The sequence below is a fragment of the Ostrea edulis genome, chromosome 4, assembly GCF_947568905.1.
Source record: "Ostrea edulis chromosome 4, xbOstEdul1.1, whole genome shotgun sequence".
NCBI lineage: Eukaryota > Metazoa > Mollusca > Bivalvia > Ostreida > Ostreidae > Ostrea > Ostrea edulis.
This window is the reverse complement of record NC_079167.1, coordinates 53,665,447-53,685,639: the sequence shown is the minus strand read 5'-3', so window position 1 is coordinate 53,685,639 and position 20,193 is coordinate 53,665,447. Positions and strand designations below refer to the sequence as shown.

The window sequence follows — 20,193 nt, the reverse complement described above, 5'->3', positions numbered from 1 at the left end:
GTGCAGGGGCTTATGATAATGTTAGTAGTGTGACAGACCGGAATACATGTAGGGTTGTTCTTGAATAATCATTTCTCCATAAGAATCCTGTTTTCATGTGATTTATTTTTCTAAATTAAATCAAATATCCGTCTTTCAGATTTTGATTATCGTTTATTGTTTTCAATACAGTTTATTAATTTTTACATTGCCTCGATCCTTGTACAGTTTTCATGAACTCTAGATACTACTTATTGATATCTAAATAATGGTGTCGATTCAACATACGTGAAGAGGAGCGGTAAGTCACACCTTTATTTTGATATTCTACATAAAATTTGCTACGATAATTCTGATATTCAAATTGGAATCCGAATAAGATTCTAAGTACATATATATTAAAATAATCTTGAAAATGGCTCAACTATACATATATACTTTCGCTATGCATCGATTCATAATAAACACCCCCACCCCACCCCCCACATTCATCAAAATACAACGCAATATTTGTTTTTCATATCAAGATATTTAATATTTTCATCGTTATTTCATTGACTTATTTATTATTATTATTATTATATATATTTTTTTTTTACGAAAAATATATTTCTCTAACTGTCTATCTTGACATCGTAAATGATATGCAAACGATATAAAAGTACTATGTGTGAAAAAAGAACTGTTTTATTCCTAAACATGCTACTGATCTCCATGGAGATTGTCTAGCTATTTTGGACCACTTACTATATGTATTTCACTGGCGATATGGTTTTCACACGTAAGAAAGGTTTCGTCTAGAGACTTCAAATGAAGTAATTTCGAATTATTCGATACTGTTTGGAGAAATGGCCTATATGGAGCAAAATTAAAAAATATATATATAGAATAGGTAGACAAATTTTCAGATTCATAACAAATTTATACATTGGTATTTGATAAAAAATACAAATAAAGATGAATACGTATCAAAATTTTCCATGCGTAATGTTGGTATTAGACAAGGGGGAAATTTATCACCCCGACTGTTTTCATTGTTTATCGATGACCTGGAAGATAACTTAATAAGAATAAGACAGTTATGTTTAAGAAAGGTTATGTATAGGGATTCCCCCCCCCCCCCCTATATTTTGAGAATAAACCTACAAATGTCATCTAGTGGTGGTTTTGTGGGTGTTATATTGACGGACCATTCATACACTTAGGGATAAAATGTATGAATACAAGACATACCGGTATTTAATTCTTGCGGATTGTCTTACATATGGATGAATCAAAGATGTCATAGCCTTACCTGGCTAACGGTACTTGTAATATTGTCGTCTTCTAACAAAAATTGGAAGATGAACAAATTAAGGACATGTACAATATGTGATGCAATAGTATTGGTGATGTATTTCACTATGTCGTGAATTGTACATATTCAGACGAAAGCAAAATATTTCTTTACAAACGATTTTGTAAGAATCCCTACATTATTAAGTTTAATGAGCTAATTATGAATACAAACAATGTGGCAAGCTGCCCGCTCTTCTTGGACTACATGTACCTACATGACTATGTTTATTTATCTTACAATGCTCACTGAGTCTTGTAAATTTTGTTACCCTTACCAATCTAATTAGATTGTTACCCTTACCTGTAACCCTTTTTTATATATGTAGTTTTGAGCGAATAAAGAATCCAATATTGAGACCCGCACTCAAATTCACGTATTTAATATTACAACAGTATGATCGGTGATCTTTCTGAATGTTACTCAGTATCCGGTTTTAAAGCTTTCATTTCAACTTGAGTTGATATGTAGCGATGTCTATTTTTCATCTTGCTATCGCGAGTCATTGGTCTATAATTTTTTCCCAATAGAATTACGCTCAAATATACACATAGAATATTTTAGAATTACAACATGAAAGGTGAAGATTACGAACAGTGGTAAATCCCATAACTCCTTTAAGGAATATAAGATAGAGAGTTGGGCAAACACAGACCCAGAGGTGGGATCAGGTGCCTAAGAGGAGGAAGCATTCCCTTTTGACCGCTCACACCCGCCGTGAGTCCTCTACCTTGATTAGATAAATGGAATAATCTGTAGTCAAAATCAGTGAGCCAAGAACGGCCTAACAATTGGTATGAAACATATCAGATAGCATTTGACCCAAAGATAGGTTGTATTGGCAAACTAGACCATTATAACGACCATAGAATTTGTGAAATGCTGCCTTTAAACGAGACTGTTGAAACCCTTGTAGCATCATCTTCTTTATCAGTAGCCTGCCTCGATTCAAAAACTGATCGTACGTAGAACAAGCTCTTGGATATCGAATAAGTTGAGAGATATAAACACCATATAAGTAGGTGATAATGGAATATTACTGCATAAATATGGCAAGTTGACGATGGAGAAGCCGAAATCATCCACTTTGTCATAAAGTTGAGTTGTTAGTTTGTCGTTAATATCTATTTTCAATAAAATATCTAAGTATGAAGTAGATGTGGAGGACTCTGTGGTGTCTTTTATTCCGAGGATACAGGGATATATCGAATCGACATACGGATGAAAATGACTAAATTGTTAATACATAAAGCGTTGTCGATATATCTAAATGTCGAGTTAAAGGCCACAGCAAGAGCTTTTTTCTTCTCAGGTACAAGCTTTTGAATAAACTCTGCTTCATACGAATAAAAAACCAGGTCAGCAAATAAAGGAGCACAATCATACCCACGGGAATACCAAACAGACTGTTGGAAGACCTGATCAACAAAGACTACGACGATATTGTCAATGAGGAACTCCAGTATGTTTTTTTTTATCTCAACTTCATAATACTTGTGCTTGGAATAAGAGTGGTATAAATTTTTGGATGACCGATCACTAGATACATCTGTATATAGTCAGAACGTATTTACAGACACAAGTGCGTGTGATTAGGAAGTACGAATTATGTTGTCATTTTAACCATGGCGTTCGTGGATGTTGCTGGATAACCTAAGAGGTCGAAAAATGTTGTTTTAAAATATAAAAGCCGAGGTTTTTATTTCATACAACATTTTGAAACCTGCATAACCCACAAAATAGAGCTGATCGTTTGCCTATACAGTTACGAACTTTTCCATCGTCAACTTCCCATATTTATGTAGCAATATCCCGTTATCACCTGCATATGGTGTTTATATCTCTCAATACGCAAGAGCTTGTTCTGCGTATAGTCAGTTTTTAAATCGAGGCAAGCTACTAACAAACAAGTTGATAGTACAGGGGTTTCAACAGTCTCGATTGAAGTCAGCATTTCGCAAATTCTATGGTCGTTATAACGTTATAGTTCGTCAATACCACCTATCATTGGGTCAAATGCTGTCTGACGTGTTCCATACCAATTGTTTGACCGTTCTTAGCACATTGATTTTTACTACGGATAACTCCATTTATAGGGCTCACGGCGGGTGTGACCGGTCGATAGGGGATGCTTACTCCTCCTAGACACCTGATCCCACCTCTGGTGTGTCCAGGGGCCCGTGTTTGCCCAGCTATCTATTTTGTATTGCTTATAGGAGTTACGAGATTGACCACTGTTCGTTATCATCACCTTTCATACAGAACCAATAACTTATCCAAAATATGTTACCCCCCCCCCCCCACCCGATCACCCTCATAAGTCGTTCTGAATAGTCAGTATATACCTCCTGTACGCTTTTGAGACGACCACTTGTGAGATACTAATACAAACTTGGCATTAAGTCCACTTCTGGTAATCGCACTTATACACCAACTACCCTTTCAAAAGATGAAATTCTTCAAAACCATGCTTCAGTTTTCGACACATTTAATATCCCAGTCAGTGGGTCGGATGAATATGAGTTACCGTACTTATACTGGATTTCTAAACTTCATAAAAACCCTTACAAAGATACATTGCTAGATCGAGTAAATGCTCTACCAAACCCCTATCTTTGCTCCTCGCGAAAATATTAACAGCTGTAAAGGAGAAACTTCAAACGTAATGTGCGACTACATATGCCACAAGTGATGTAAATAAATTGTGGATTCTAAAAAAATCTAAAGAACTTTTAGTAAACTTGAAATCGCAAAACTTTTCTCAAATCAACACCATCAAAACGTATGACTTTTCAACATTTTACACGACCATTCCTCGCGATAAATTAAAGACTAGACCCTTTGACGTCATAGGCAGTTGCCCTTTCCGCAAAAAAAAAAAAAAAAAAAGAAAAAGAAAAAAGGAAAACGGAAACATTTCTATCTAGTGATCAGTCATCAAAAAATAAAATTAAAAATAAATAAAAATACTTTGTTAAACGCCACTCTGATTCCACGAACAAGGACTCTGAAGTTGAAATAAAAAATATGCTGGAGTTCCTCACTGACAATATCTTCGTGATCTTCGGTGATCAGGTCTTCCGACAGTCTGTTGGAATTCCCATGGGCACGAATTGTGCTCCTTTGTTAGCTTACCCTTTTTATATTCCTATGAAGCAAAATTTATTCAAAAACTTCTACCTGAGAAGAAAAAATATCTTGCTGTGACCTTCAATTCGACATTTAGATACCTCGACGACATATTATCTAACAATGATAATTTTCATTCATATGTCGATTCGATATATCCCAGAGAACTCGAAATAAAAGACACCACAGAGTCGTCCACTTTCATACTTGGATATTTCATTGAAAGTAAATATTAACGGCCAACTGACAACCCAACTTTATGACAAACGGGATGATTTCAGCTTCTCCATCGTCAACTTCCCATATTTATGTATCAATATTCCATTATCACCTGCATATGGTGTTTTCATCTCTCAAACTGATTCGATACGCAAGAGCTTGTTCATATCGGTATATCGCAGAACAATGACCGCGGCATTCCTTTGATCTTTGCAATAACGAATAGTAACTCCTCTCCATTTACGGTGACTGGTTTAAAACAGGTGGAATAATTTTTTTTAGTTAAAAATTCGTTCCCACAAAATAAAATTCGTTTAATCGTAATGAAATTCTTTCTCACGAAGTAAAAAGCGTTTCCTCGAAATTAAATTTGTTTCCTCGAAATAAAAATTCGTTTTTAGTAAATTAAGAGCAGGCTACATGTTTTACGTTCTTAATTTCCATTACTTGTGGGAAAATTCATATTGATGTTTTCGTGGGAAGGAATTATATATATATATATATATATATATATATATATATATATATATATATATATATATTCCACCTGTTACATATATAAATCAGCCACCGTACCATTTAGGTTCATTTGGGTAAATCAACTTGCCATTCTGTGAGCGAAGTAACATCAACTTCCGGTAATAGACGTCATTTATGCATTAGGCTATACGACATCGATAAGGGGATATGATATCATGTAATAATGACTGATTTCTTTAAATCCGCTTTAGGTGTTTTTACCGGAAATACTTCTGGAGCAGAAAATGACTTTGTTGGTCAAACTGTGGAACTGGGACAACAGAAACTTCGAGTACGGAGAGTTATAGCGGAAGGTGAGCCCGTAATGATATCAAAATCCTCCCACCAAGTCACCATACATCCCCTAGGCTTAAAGTAATATCCATACCACGTCAACTAGCGTAAGAAACGTTATCTGCGCGTCAAGAACATTATCACACGTTCAATGAACTTCGTGGAATTGAAGTAAATAACAGATCTATTTGACCGTATAGTAGACGGGCTTGTTCCCAGCTTGTAAGTTTGAAAACATGCATTAAAAAAACAACAACAGCAACAACAAACAAAACTAAATAACACCCCCCCCCCAAAAAAAAAACACACACAAAAAAATCCCACAAACACACACACAAATAGTTTGATTGAAACTGGTTGTTTCAAACCTGTCAAACCAAACAACAGAATTTTATAAAGGATTTGACACTAAGGCACGTCCGACCGACTGAGTCTACTAAATGATCAGTCCGGTAGGGTAAAATGTCGATTTATTACTCTGACTGGTCGTATTGAAAAAACAAACGAGAAACTTTACTTTAAACCATAGATATTTTATTCTTGACTATAAAATAACTGTAAAGAGTTTGCGAGCTATCTTGAACCGTGTGATGACATAATCTCTATTTGTAGTTCTTATAAATAAGTCGCGGTCGGAAGTGATGTTTTACGACATCTACCCAATGTTAATGTGTGTAAAGTTATGTTTCGGATAAATAGATATAAATAGAATTTATTTTCATTTTTAAAAAACCCACCAGTTTATGTGAATTAAATATAAGAGAGTGTTTATCAAATTGATAAATTATGTTGTAAACAGACATTTTTTTGGTTGACATATGTGCGGGAATGTCTCTATATTTAAATACGAATTCTGGTCCTCAAGGAAAGATGTCCCAAGAGAAAAAAAGGAAAAGGTTGGGAAAAAACAAAGCAGGGCTTATGAAATATAAATAAAAAAAAAAACGATTGAGGTCATTTTATTCTAAATGGACTCAAAAATTTCCGTGCTGGGTAGAATTTAAAGAAACAGAAAATGTGTTTGAAAATAAAAGCATCAAATCGAATGATGAGACTAAAGATTTTTTTGAGACAATTAAATACATTTTAGTTCAAACTTAGCGTTTGTCATTTGAATTAAATATCTAAATATGGAGAAATTATCATTTTTTTCTGGAAAGTTGGTCAGGACTAGTGGATGTAAAGTCAGGTCTAGTAAAATCATTTCAAGTAGCCTGACTGATCTAGTGCTCAAAAAAGTAAATGTCAAACCCTGTGATATAAAAATTAAGAAACTTGATACAAATAAAGAAAATATGAATGCGTGGGTTGATGTATATTTTTTAGCTTAGTTGTTGTTATAACGAGTAATAAGGGACTTGTCAATTTTCTATGATGTTCAAAAGTTAAGTATATTACTCCTGACGGTGACAACCCCCCCCCCCCCCCCTTACTATTTTGGACTTACGAGAAATCATGAGAATAAAGTACATTCCATAAAGTAGCTGCAATAATGTAGCCCACTTCAATTTTCTTTTATTCTGACAAAAAAATAGATTCACATAGTTTTCACCAAGGCACCCCCACCCCCTTAAAACTAAATATGATGAATGTCAAATCCACTCAGTTAACAAGTAAAAACATACGAGTATGAATAACACTCTGTATACCTTTTCTACTGTTTATTCACAAATGAAGGTGTAAATTAAAACTTAAATGTTCATCAAAATGTAATATTAGTATATGGTTTTTAAGTCACTTGTCTTTTTTCTTTTTCAACTAAAGTGTAATTGATGTCAGATGACACAGAAACTTACGGGAATTTTTTATCTCCCCCCCTCCCCCCCCCCTCTTCCTAACTAATTGAATTTAGATATTTATCTGACATCGATCTTTTGATCTTGTCCCTTATTGGTTGATCAAAGTATCGATTTCTGGACATTTAGAAACTCAAATCTTTCAGTCTCTCAAAGTTTTATTGTGGTCCCATATATTTGAAAGAGTCACCTATATTATATATCCCTGAGAATAAATATATATGCAAGATATCCATAGAAATCTATAGAGTTTTCAATATTAAGATGTGGTCTGGATATTTATCTTAAATGTAGGAATATTGAGAAGCAGGTGTAGCCAAATCAGCAAAGACGTCAGGGTAATGAAACTTAAAACAAGCTCACTTTTGTTAGAAGGTGACTGTCAAAAGTTAGCTTGTTTATTTTATGACTTGGAACCCGGTGCTATTTACCAGGAGTACCCAGGGTCTGAAAGGGTCACAAATCTTTGTATTTACAATGACTGTGTATAAACATTGAATGGTGTCAGTGACTGAGCTAATGTGCTCCCTTCAATATGCTGATGTGAAAAGGTTCAAGGTATATCATCTCATAAACTTTCAAAAACCGAAAGACATTTCTTAAATATGAAGCCCTTCACCGGTCTTGGTGACGTCTCCATATGAGTGAAAAATTCTCGAGCGAGACGTTTTAGCAAGATTCAATCAATCAATCTTAAATATGTAATATTTTACAGTGTGATCACAATCCTTGGTGCATTTCTAAATTGGAATAAAACTTCTTTTTTCAGGTGGCTATGCTTTTGTATATGTTGCACAAGATGTAGTGACTGGGAAAGATTATGCCCTCAAGGTGAGTTTGTCAGACTATTATAATGCCTCAAATTCATAGGTAAGCATCATTATGTAATATACGTTCAAGTTTGTTCACACTATGACTGCCACAGCTAGGGTGGGGCCACAAGAGGTGGATTAAGGGTTTGAAATAGGAATATATAGAATTTTAAAGAAATCTTTTTAATCCTCTTAAGAACTACAAGGGTTCAATTTTTATACCCCCTTCAAAGAAGAGGGGCATATTGCTTTGCGCCTGTAACTCGGTCAGTTGGTAGACCACATGTTGTCGGCTCAATATCTTGAGAACCATTCACTTGATCATAATGATATTTCACATGTGGGTTGGTTATGAGTAGAAGAGGACTGCTATTGTTTTTCAGGCCACATGGTCAAAGTCAAGGGTCAATCTAGTCTGGACCTAGGATATACTGTCTGCTCAATATTTTGAGAACCCTTTGCTTGATAGATATCAAACTTCATACACTGGTACATCCTAAGAAGTGGATGACCCCTATTGATTTTGAGGTCACATGGTCGAAGGTCAAGGGTCACACTGGACACAGGAATATACTGACCACTCAATGTCTAGAAAGCCCTTTACTTGACAGACATCAAACTTGATACACTGGTACATCTTCAGGAGAAGATGAACCCTATTGATTTTGAGGTCACATGGTCAAAAGTCAAGGGTCAAACTGGACATAGGAATATACTGTCCACTCAATATCTTGAGAATCCTTTGCTTTATAGACATCAAACTTGGTAAACTTGTATATTTTCAGTAGAAGATGACCCCTATTGATTTTGAGGTCATATGGTCAAAGGTCAAGGGTCAAACTGGACATAGGTATATACTGTCTGCTCAATATCTTGAGAACCCTTTGCTTGACAGACATCAAACTTGGTAAGCTTGTATAACTTTAGGAAAAGATGACCTCTTTTGATTTTGAGGTCACATGGTCAAGGGTCAAACTAGACATAGGTATATACTGTCCGCTCAATATCTTGAGAACCCTTTGCTTGATAGACATCAAACTTAGTGTGGTGGTACATCTTCAGGAGAAGATGACACCTATTGATTTTGATGCCACATGGTCAAAGGTCAAGGGTTAAACTGAAAATAGTAATATATTGTTTCCTATATTTTAAGAATTATTTGCTTGATTGACACCAAACTTGGTACACTGGTACAGCATAAGGAGTAGATGACCCCTATTGGTTTTTAGGTCACATGGTCAATCCACTCTTAACATAGGAAGATATTGTCTGCTCAATATTTTGAATTGGTGATACTATCAATTAAATGATGCATGTGTATAACCCTTTTCAATTTTGCACCATGGGGGGCATATATATGTTTTACAAATATCTCTTGTTCTAATTTATATGCCTGTAGTTTAGATTCAATTTTGTTGAAGCCATGTCTGCTGTTGGCCCTTAACCTTGTATGAGATGGGTGGCACAGCTGAGCACTATGGCCTATGAGCCTCATGTGGATTATTACCATATTCATAGTTACCAACTTAACAGCAAGTTGTGAGATTTATTTTGATTGTTTTTCATTTCAGAGGTTGCTTGCTCATGATAAAGAAAAGAACAAGATGGTTATGGATGAAATAAGGTTTCTTGTATCCTTATTGAGACTTAAAAGAAGTTAGGATGTCATTTCATAATTATAATTGTTTTAATTAGAAGATACAGATATTGTCAAAATCATAAACAAAGGATGTAGCGAAATTACATGAAATTAGAAAAGTGAGGTGTATAGAAATGAACTTTTCTTTATGATGTTGAACAAAAATCACCAGGGCATGCAATAGGGGTGTGTATTGCTCAAGATTATACGATACGATACAATATTTTCTGATGCGATATCCGATATATTGGATATACAAGGTAGTTAAGCATTTTCTGAAGTAAAATATCAAAATTTTAAAAAAAATGAAGTGGTTTAATATCTTTTATTTCATAACAAAACAAACAATGACAATTAAAGTCTGAGGAAACTCCAATGTCACAATGTAAAAGCGGGGATTAAAGTCTGAGAAATCTCTGATGTGTCATAATGTAAAAACGGAGATTAAAGTCTGAGGAAACTCCAATGTCACAATGAAAAAGCGGGGATTGAAGTCTGAGGAATCTCCAATGTCACAATGAAAAAGCGGGGATTAAAGTCTGAGGAATCATGTTCCTGTTAGAAGCCATTTTTAAATTATGAACTTCGATCCCGACTATTAAAAGGGCTATTTTTAACCCCGACATTGTATCGTATCGTCGAAACACTGTATCGTATATCGCTGGACAGGCGTATACCAGTACATTTCGATATATTGATTCACCCCTAGCATGCAATTGTTAATTATCTCTACTTGAGCTGTCTGCAGGTTAAATGAGTAATGAAACTGTTCCATTGGACTAGTAGAAATAAATATCACTGGCTTAAAATTGAAGATTCAGCACATGTTCACCATTAGTTTTATGCATTAAATCGACCATGATTGTTACACAGTTTGGTTCGCAGAGATGGGAAAGGATTCAGTGCTCAAGGAAGTTTTGGGTTAAACCATGGGAATTTTTTTTGATTTTTGAATGGAACCCTAAAAACAACTACATACCGGTATGTTAGTGTGTTTGAATGTGTGTAGTTATATTAACGTCATCCAACAAAGTATTGATTGTGACCCACTTTTCTGGGTTTTTTTTATCTTGACTATTACATTTTATTTTTATTTTGAAAATTTAAATTAAGGTAGTACTCTACATCGTCATAATGGCTGACTTCCTTTAAAAACATGGATGAAAAAATCGACATCAGCAATATTTGACTTTTCCTTTTCCATTTAAATACCTAGGCGAGTAGCTCAGTAGGTTAGCATACCGACTGCTAAACTTTAGGTCGCAGGTTCAAGCCCAGCAGGGGTTTTAAATTTTTTTTCAGATTACCTTCTACTAAAACTGTATTTTTTGACAAAATAAAGTAAATTTGAAAATTTTCAACTTCAAAATATTGTTGTACAGTGTACATATCCTCCACTTTTCATCTACATCAAATTTCTCTGGTGTAGCATACCTCCTTAAGTGAATATGCAATCAAGCTACATAAATTTGATAAACCTGGAAACAGTGATGTTGCCTTGACCTTGTTGATAGAAAAAGCTGACAGGGCATCCCAACATTGTGGAGTTTATTGCTGCCGCCTCAGACTGTGACAAAGGACAGTCAGAATACCTCCTACTGATGGAGCTGTGTACAGGTTAGTGGATCTAGATGTTTGGATAGATTTAAACTATACTGTATGTAGTTTAAACCCAAGTTGTTTAATATGCTGGACAGAGAAAGATAAAAAGCTTTCAAAAGAAAGCAGAAATTAAGTGTACTGTATGAACTTGAAGAATCAAAGCCACTGACAATACACTACTGTGACCAATTCAAAGTTATCCACCCAACAAGAGTATTAAGTCCGAAAGCAATGTTACATGTATTGTACCTTTATCTAATAGTTAACTGCAGAACTGTGGCTCGTGGGGAAATTTGGGGTAGACCAGAGAGCTACAGGTTCACCTATGAAAACCTTCGATTTATGGTGCAACTATTTCTGATATATCTCAGTATTTTTTACAGTACCATCTTAAGATTTTAATATAAAATAATTCATGGCGTATTTTTCTACTACTCACGTGTTAAAACACACTGTCAAACATTTAGGAAAGTCCTTTTTGTATTGAAAATTTACAGTTTTAATGAAATTTATCTTCTGTTCATGAATAAGCCATGTTTTAAAGTTGCCAGTCAATTTGAACCATGTTGATTATTGTATTTGATATAATAATAGTGAAAAAAGGGAGAGATAGAGAGAGAATACAAGGTTCACATGGGGCAATATCTTCTAGCCCACTGATTTATCAAAAAGAATCAATTTCCTGATTTTCATTTCTTCATAAAAATATGAAGTCTCCACCTTTTTTTTTTTTTTTTTATATTTGTTTGAAATTAGGCACAATCAGGGATTTGTTTGAAATGGAAATCAACAGGATCATTTCATGCATGAAGTTTTGTGCATAAAGTGAAATTTCCTCTTTAAAACAGTATACTGTAAATGTATTACATTTGGCTGTGTATTCTATTTAGCGCCTTTGGCGGAACGCAGCTTCCGCTAAATCAAGTACATCGCTAAATGCCATCCGCAAATCTAGATGTTTAAAGTAATTCAGGAATGCGCTAAATCAAATCTACGCTAACTTGTTGAAAAAACGATTTCCACCAAATATCGTACACGCCAAATATAATACGTTTACAGTATATATATCTTTATTTCTAGAACCAGAAGGATGCATAACGAATATTAAAGTTTGAAATCAGTTTTACTTAAGAGATTTTTACCCCCCATTAAGCCATCCACATTCTGGTGAACTGTGATGTCTTCTAACATTGGACTCATGTTGAACTTGCAGATCAGCTGATCAATATGATGAATAGTGCTGGATCACCGCTACCGTGCAATGATGTCGTTCAGATTTTTTACCAAACATCTTGTGCTGTACAGCATATGCATAGACAAAATCCCCCCATTATTCATCGAGATTTAAAGGTATGTAGAGAGATGTTGGAAACATGTTTACTGGAATACTCATGAATAGACATTTGAGCCTCATACATGTATTTAAATATATATATGAACACTAATGATGTGGAATTTCTTTTTTGTTGTTTATGTCCCCATGTAAGAGTCTTTCACTCATATAAAGAACTGATCTATACATAGCGTAGCAGTGAGGGTTCTTGATAAAAGATGGATGGGTTAATTTTTTGGTTTCTAAGTGATATTGTCCAGAAACTGAAAGATTTAGATAAATTTATATGGATAAAGTTTTGGATGCAGAATATGCAATGCAAGTTCCTGTATTAAAGTTTCTCCAGTCTTTTTTGTAATTGTGTGTATGACTGCAAGAGTGATTTGTTAGTATGTTTTATATTCCTTTGAGAATTTTTCAATTTTTTAAATTGTGAGAAAGAAATCCACACCATTAAAGGGGGATGGACATGATTTTTGATCGATTGAAATTTACAGGGGTTTTTTTTGTGTTATAGAATTAAAGATCTTTTATGATTAAGTGGATTAAAAATATTTTTACACATGATATACTATGTAATTACATAAAACCTGGCTCCCAAAGTCATGTTTGTCAACACGCTCGTCATAGCCAGGAAACCATGTAAGGAGATAAGAACACCAAGATTTCTAAAATGTATGTCAAAAGCATTCAATTTTTTGACATATGTTTATGTTTAAACAATTTAGGGAGCAAGCACAAATAAGAAAGAACAAAATTTTCATTGTAAAAGCTTTTCTCACGGAAGCCATCAACTGATGATTGAGTTACGTGACATGTAAACATAAACAGGGCCTGTGCCTTGTTTTGAAAATGAAAAGTTTAGATGCCTCAAATACATCTTTGCATCAGTTTTGAAATTTAGGTGTGTTGCTATGTTTTACTTAAATCAAATACTATCATATTATTAATTAAATATCTCTATTTTTGTATTAAAATCATGTCCGTGTCCCTTTGAAGTGTTCATATAAATGAGGCTCAATTGTATATTCATGAGTATTCCAGTAAACATTTCTCTAAAGTAAAACTAATGCACTAACCTCAGAACCATCACATCTCTTACCACAGCAATGTAATTGTTTTTTGAAATTTTTGTTTAAAAATTAATGGGGAGAACAATTAACCATGTTCATTATTGCATGTTAACATTGGAAAATGTTCAGCTTCGTTTCAAATACAGCAGCTTAAGTTGTAAGCAAAATTTTATGAACATGTGGCATCAATTGGGTAAGCGGACCAAAAATTGTGAATTTTGTAGCGTATGCTCCTTGTAGGTGGAGTAAAAACTTTTTTTTTTTAATCAGGGACATCTAGACTTTTGGATATCAATCAACTAAACTGATTGTATTCTCCATACACTTTCTTACACATGTGCTTGTATAGTGTACTCTTGTGGGAGATTTTCTAATATGAATGCTTTTTCCTGCTCATGGTCAGGAAGTTGTTGCTGATGTAAATTTTATGCTTCTACGATTGGTTAAGGGCAACTCTTGAATATGTTCTTACCTTATGGCAAGTGCAATAAAAACCAAATTAACTCAAATGACACATCTTGGTATGCTTCTTCCAACTCATGATCTGCATCTGACATATAATTTGGGTCACTGAATATGGCTATAAAGATAGCATTTAGGTCTTTTCACAACTTATCACACGTGATATAACAACAAAACTTGCCCATGGTTACATGTGATTTGTTTTGAACTAAAATTTTCTGAAGAATTGTATAGGAAATCTTCTTCTCAAGAACCATAAAAGTAATGTGTCAAACTAACTTGAAAGCTGCGCCTCATTCATCGTAGATATAAGTTTGTTCATACCATGACCCCCAGTGTCCAGGCAGGAGAGATTTAATGTTTTACATTGGACTATATATAGATATCTAACAAAATATCTTCCTGTCAAGAACCACATTGGTACAATTCTTTTTGTCATTTAATATGTGTGCATCCTAATTTGTGGTGAGGACATTATATGTATTTGGATATGATATTTGAGAAAATGCAGCTTAGGTGAACAATTTTGCCCATGGGCCTTTTGTGAATGTACATAAACAATCTCAATCTCATTGTAGGCATAATTGTTGAGAAAATGGTATAAGATTTTATTTGCAGTCAAAATGCACTTTATTAGATCTACTTTTTGTAGGCTGAGAATCTGTTGATAAGTTCCAAGGGTATGATCAAGCTGTGTGACTTTGGCAGTGCCACAACAGAAACACATTTCCCGGACAGCACATGGTCTTCTATCCAAAGAAGCCTAGTTGAAGATGAGGTACTTTATTATATCCCCCGCAAATAAAGTTTTGGGTGGAGGTATACTGAAATCACCATGTCTATCCTTAGACTTTCTACCACAGACGATTAATTTTTCCACAGATTTTGTTATGATATTATATTAAACCTGTTCTTTACCAGGACCAAACTGTTATTATGGTTCAGGATATTTAGGGCTTTGAAACAATTATTTAGACTCTAAGTTTCTAAGGGACAGATGTTAGAAGTTCAGACTTGACACAAAGGTTGCTTATAGTCAGACATTTCTGATGTGTTATAACCCTGAAACATCATCAAGGACACTGGGAAAAAAATGATACATATGTTTGAAGCAGGCATTTAAACTTTGTAATGGAAAGACATTTGAACCTCAAAACTTGGCACAAAAGTTGTTTTGACCAGTAAGTCATGACCCTGAGCCAATTGCTCATTTGGCCAAGAACTATGTGTCCACAAAACGTTAGAAATTTTGTCATGGAGACACTCAAGTTTCTTTTTAACATCAAAAAGTGAAAGCATCATCAGCATGCAACAGTTCTAATGTAAGTTCTTTGTTGCATGAAACACAGGTGACCATTAAGACATTGGTTTCTTATTTCAATAGCTAAACCCAGCAGGAAATGTTTTCAGACTTTGTTCATAAAGTACATTCTTTCTTATGATTGATTATTAAAATGATAATGTATTATATATTCAATGTTTTTATTATTATCGTTGATTGGAACATCACTGTAATAAATATGATCTATGGAAGATATTCATTTTATAGTAATGTCTTCAGAGTTATGAACAATCCGCACATCACTACACATTGTAAACTATTTACTGTGAATGAAACTGGGATCATAGTTAAGATAACAAATGAACAGCTACTGACCAAAAGCAGCAAAAAATATTATATTGTGTAACCTTTTCTAAATTTGACTTTGATGTGAAAACTGAGAATAATTGTACTTTTCAATAGTCTTCATGTGATAACCAGTATGATCAGGTGGTGAATAGTTAAAAACGTCCGTAAGACACGGATCCAAGACCAGTCAAGCATGGTAAACAATGTACAGAATGTATGTGATTTTTGCAATTTTTGAAAATTGAGTAATGGTAAGAGCCCCAGGCTTATAGTTTTTATTCCCGTTCTTAAGAAAGTGAGGGTGATCTGTCTAGTGTATGAACAGAAAAATGGTTCTCAGTGTACTCATAGTGTTTACTGCTTCACAAAGCTAGAACATGGCATTTAGTCTTTGGGAATTTAATGTATTAAACAACAGACCCCTGCTTAGATTATAATAATTTAGTATTAATCACAGTGCATTTTAAGATAGAATTTGAAGTCATTTACCCTAACTACAAATATGAATATTGTTAAGGAATTCGTGATTTTGTTTTACAGCCATTTGTTTGGGCTGATTCATTCCAATTTTAGAAATCATGGTATATTGTGAGAATTCTGAAAGTGCAGTACAATGAAAGTATTTGTGCTTTGTTCTGATTGGTTGATATTTTTTTGTGTCCTCTTAGAAAAAGCGAGGCAGATTGCACAACATTAGTCAGTCTGTAGAGAGTATTTTCATTACTGGCTGACCAATTACTAGAGAACCCTTCGTCATGGTCATCAAACTTCATAGGGAGGTGGATCTGACTTTTAGATAATCCCTATTGATCTTCAGGTCAAATGTCACTGGTTTAAAACATCCACACAGCAATTATTTTCTGACCAGTAACTATGAACACTTTGCATGATTGTCATGAAACATAGGCAGGATGGTCATAATTTGGAGATGACTCGCTATTGATTTGCTGGTGGAAAGGTGATGGAACTTTCTAAATTATTTTCCTGTATCATACTGATTGCTATTGATTCCCCAGTCAATGATCGCTTGACTTTTTAGCATACATGCAGCACTTTTCCAGCCCTTCACGAGATAATCATCAGATTTCATATGAAGATATCATGATTATCACTGGTTTTTATATGCCCGTCAAAGACAGGGCATATTATGGTACGGCATTGTCCATCTGTGTGTCCGTCCACCTTGTAGGCAAAATACAAAATGAACTGTAAGCTTCAGGATCTTACAACTTGGTACATTTGATTACCATGATGAGAGGAAGATCTCTATTGTTTCTCAAGGTCAAAGGTCAAGGTCGTAGCATCACTTATTAGGAAAACCTTGTAGGCAGGACATAGACTGAACCGTAAGCTCCAGGATCTTACAACTTGGTACATTTGATCACCATGATGAGAGAAAGATCAGTACTGTTTTACAAGGCCAAAGGTCATTGTCGTAGTATCAGTTAGTGGGAAAAAATTGTAGGCAGAATATAGACCGAACTATAGGGGCTAGGACCGTCAAACTTGGTACACATACTTCTCATGCCAAGTGGAGGACTCCTTTTGTTCAAAGGTCAAGGTCATAGTATCACTTAATAGGAAATCTTGTAAGCAGGATACAAATAGAACCGTTGGGGTTAGGACCGTCAAACTTGGTACACACACACCTTATGCCAAGGGAGGATGCCTATTGTTTATCAAGGTCAAAGGTCAAGGTTGTAGTATCACTTTGTAGAAAAACCTTAATAGTTTTCTGGATTTTTTTTCATCATGGATACAGATATTGCACTGAAGGTCTAATTGGCGTATGTTGTACTGTTTGCAATACTCTTGTTATTTCAAATAATGGTGTTTTTTTTTCAAATGAAGGGTTTTACTAAAATAATAAACTTTGGTTTAATAGCTGTTAAAAATAGTGGATCTGTTGTCTATATTCACTTGGTTTGCTCTCTGGGTCTGCTCCATGACAGCTCTGCATTTGCTTTGGGTTAACTCTGAGCTACAACTGACGAAGAGCAAATCTGGTAGACACATGCTTTGGATAGTTCTTATTTACCTTAGGTTGTGCCTGGTCAGTTCTGAATTGAGAATGATTAATTTATTTCAGATTGCCAAAAACACAACTCCTATGTATCGTGCGCCGGAAATGTTAGATCTTTATCAGAATTTTGCTATATGTGAAGCTAGTGATGTATGGGTAAGTATAAAAAGAAGGACAAACGAAATTAGAAATATTTCAAACTATTTTCTAACATTAATCAGAAACATTGTACATGCAACTTTTCACAAACTTTATTAAGTGTAAAACAAGATTTGTTAGAAGAATTTTAAAAAAAAAGGACATTAAAACATGTAAGCAGAGGGTATGAATTCAGGGGTGCTTACTGCAAAGATTTTTGTCATCAGAGTTCTCATGTAACCTACAGTGTGTGCACTGTTTATAAGCTGGGAACTCCTAACTTAATCTCGGAGACTTAAGTGAAGCGTTCGTGTGGAGCATCTTTTGGGTGTACATGTAGAACAATGAAAATTTGGAATTTCAAGGTCTTCAACCCCAGGGGCCATGCATGTTTTAAAGGCCAACATTTTCTAAATTAGTCCCATTTAATTAAAAAAAATAGTCTATACTCGTGAACATTATATTGAGAATGGAATAAATGTCTACTTGTTCATGTTCTGGTCTTCCCTCTCACTGTACATCTAGGCAACAATTTTGTAATAAAGAGAAACAAGAAGTTTGTTTTCATAGTTTATATTAAATACCTGATTGACAATCTTAATTGATACCTGCAGGTAATCATTTTGAAATATCATCAAAGTGAATTGTTATGCACTGTTGAATTTGACGATGAGGGGGCCACAGGGAACGTACCAGATTTACTTATACTCAGAAATATATTATGTGTGTCCTTTGAAATACAAAATAATGATAAGGAGAGAGAAGCTTTTATGGAAATGTAAAATTATTGCCCCATGAGTCAGAGGTTGTGTTGTTAGGACTGGGTTGTATCACCCGTGTAGTGAAAATGTTTTATTTCTTAAAAACTCTTTTTATTGACCCCTGAACGTCAAACAACTAATCTGAATGCATATTAATTATGAGAGAGGCCCCAGTGTTGTGACAGTTACTAAATGAAAGAGCTGAATAATGAATGATAAATGAATGAATGTGATTGTTCAAGCAAATTAGATGTGAATGGAATCTGCATATATAAGTGAATGGAATGTGAATGTTAAGCAAATGAAATGTGCATGATAAGTGACCAATCACTAAGTGAACACAGAATGCAGAGAAGTTAATTCAGTTATAAATTATATTTTTAAAAATGCATGATGGCATAAACTGCAATGCTTCATGCCGGCATACTTCATGTGGCAGTGAATCGTCGCAGTTCCTACCCTCATATATTTTCAGAAATGAAATTTAATCTTAATATTTACATTTTACTTTCATTTTCCTTAGAATTCCCAGTGGTTAAAATAGATGTACTTTATTTATTCATACGTGCATTGTTCACAACTGCATCACATTCATGAGGAAATGGCTATCATTACAATGTGTTAAGATATCAAAGGCAAAAAATATTGAAAATGTAAATATTGCTGAGTGAGAGAATGGAGAGCAAATGTTAAATAGGGTAGCAGAATGTTTCAGGGAATTCTTACATCATTGTGTTTTCTTTCTATTATGAGGATTTATTTTTCTTTACAAATTTAGGCCTTGGGATGTCTACTGTACATGCTCTGCTTTGGTAACCATCCATTTGAGGATTCAGCCAAATTAAGAATCATTAATGCAAACTACGCCATTCCAAATACTGATACAGAGTATACTGTATTCCATGATCTCATCAGTAAGTCAAATACCAATATAGAGTAGTTGCACGATCTCATCAGTAAGTCAAATACCGATGAAATATGTATTCACCAAATTTTCTTGTTTTACAGTATTGGAAACTCATATTGTCATGATCCCAAGTCAAGGTCATTTGACCAAGTTCAAGGTCACCTGTTTAAAGAAATGAAGAAGAATTTTTGTAGGTCATAACTCTATTATGGAGGGATATTTAAAGTGTTTACTAGTCACAAAGGTTGAGTATAACCTGACGCAAAGTGAGGGTCACTGGTAAATTTTATATGCCTCTGTTTGATGCATCATACCATGGTATAGAGAAGGTTTCCAGATTATGTCTTGCCATTCATTAGGTTTTTTGTCTGGCTTATAACTTGGTTTAGGTCTAGAAACATCAAATCTTGTGTCTTTAGGGAAATGTGTTTTATAAAGTAAAGAGCTAGGTCATACTGACCTCGTCAAAGAATCTTACCAAATGTAGTTTGACTATGATGTCTAGAATAATCAAACCTTGTCAGATGATGTATTTTAAGGG

General features: G+C 34.5%; 1 protein-coding gene across 1 annotated transcript in view; it reads left to right on the top strand.

Moving 5' to 3' along the window:
* Window positions 1–5,279: 5,279 nt before the first annotated feature.
* LOC125668208 (cyclin-G-associated kinase-like) overlaps window positions 5,280–20,193 on the top strand; it is a 48,939-nt gene continuing 34,025 nt past the window's right edge. The window contains exons 1-8 of the mRNA XM_048902045.2: window positions 5,280–5,496; window positions 8,042–8,103; window positions 9,656–9,715; window positions 11,238–11,340; window positions 12,539–12,675; window positions 14,846–14,971; window positions 17,913–18,002; window positions 19,524–19,659. Of these exons, the coding sequence (XP_048758002.2) occupies window positions 5,367–5,496; window positions 8,042–8,103; window positions 9,656–9,715; window positions 11,238–11,340; window positions 12,539–12,675; window positions 14,846–14,971; window positions 17,913–18,002; window positions 19,524–19,659 (844 nt within the window). The 5' untranslated portion in view covers window positions 5,280–5,366. The remainder of the gene's footprint in view (window positions 5,497–8,041; window positions 8,104–9,655; window positions 9,716–11,237; window positions 11,341–12,538; window positions 12,676–14,845; window positions 14,972–17,912; window positions 18,003–19,523; window positions 19,660–20,193) is intronic.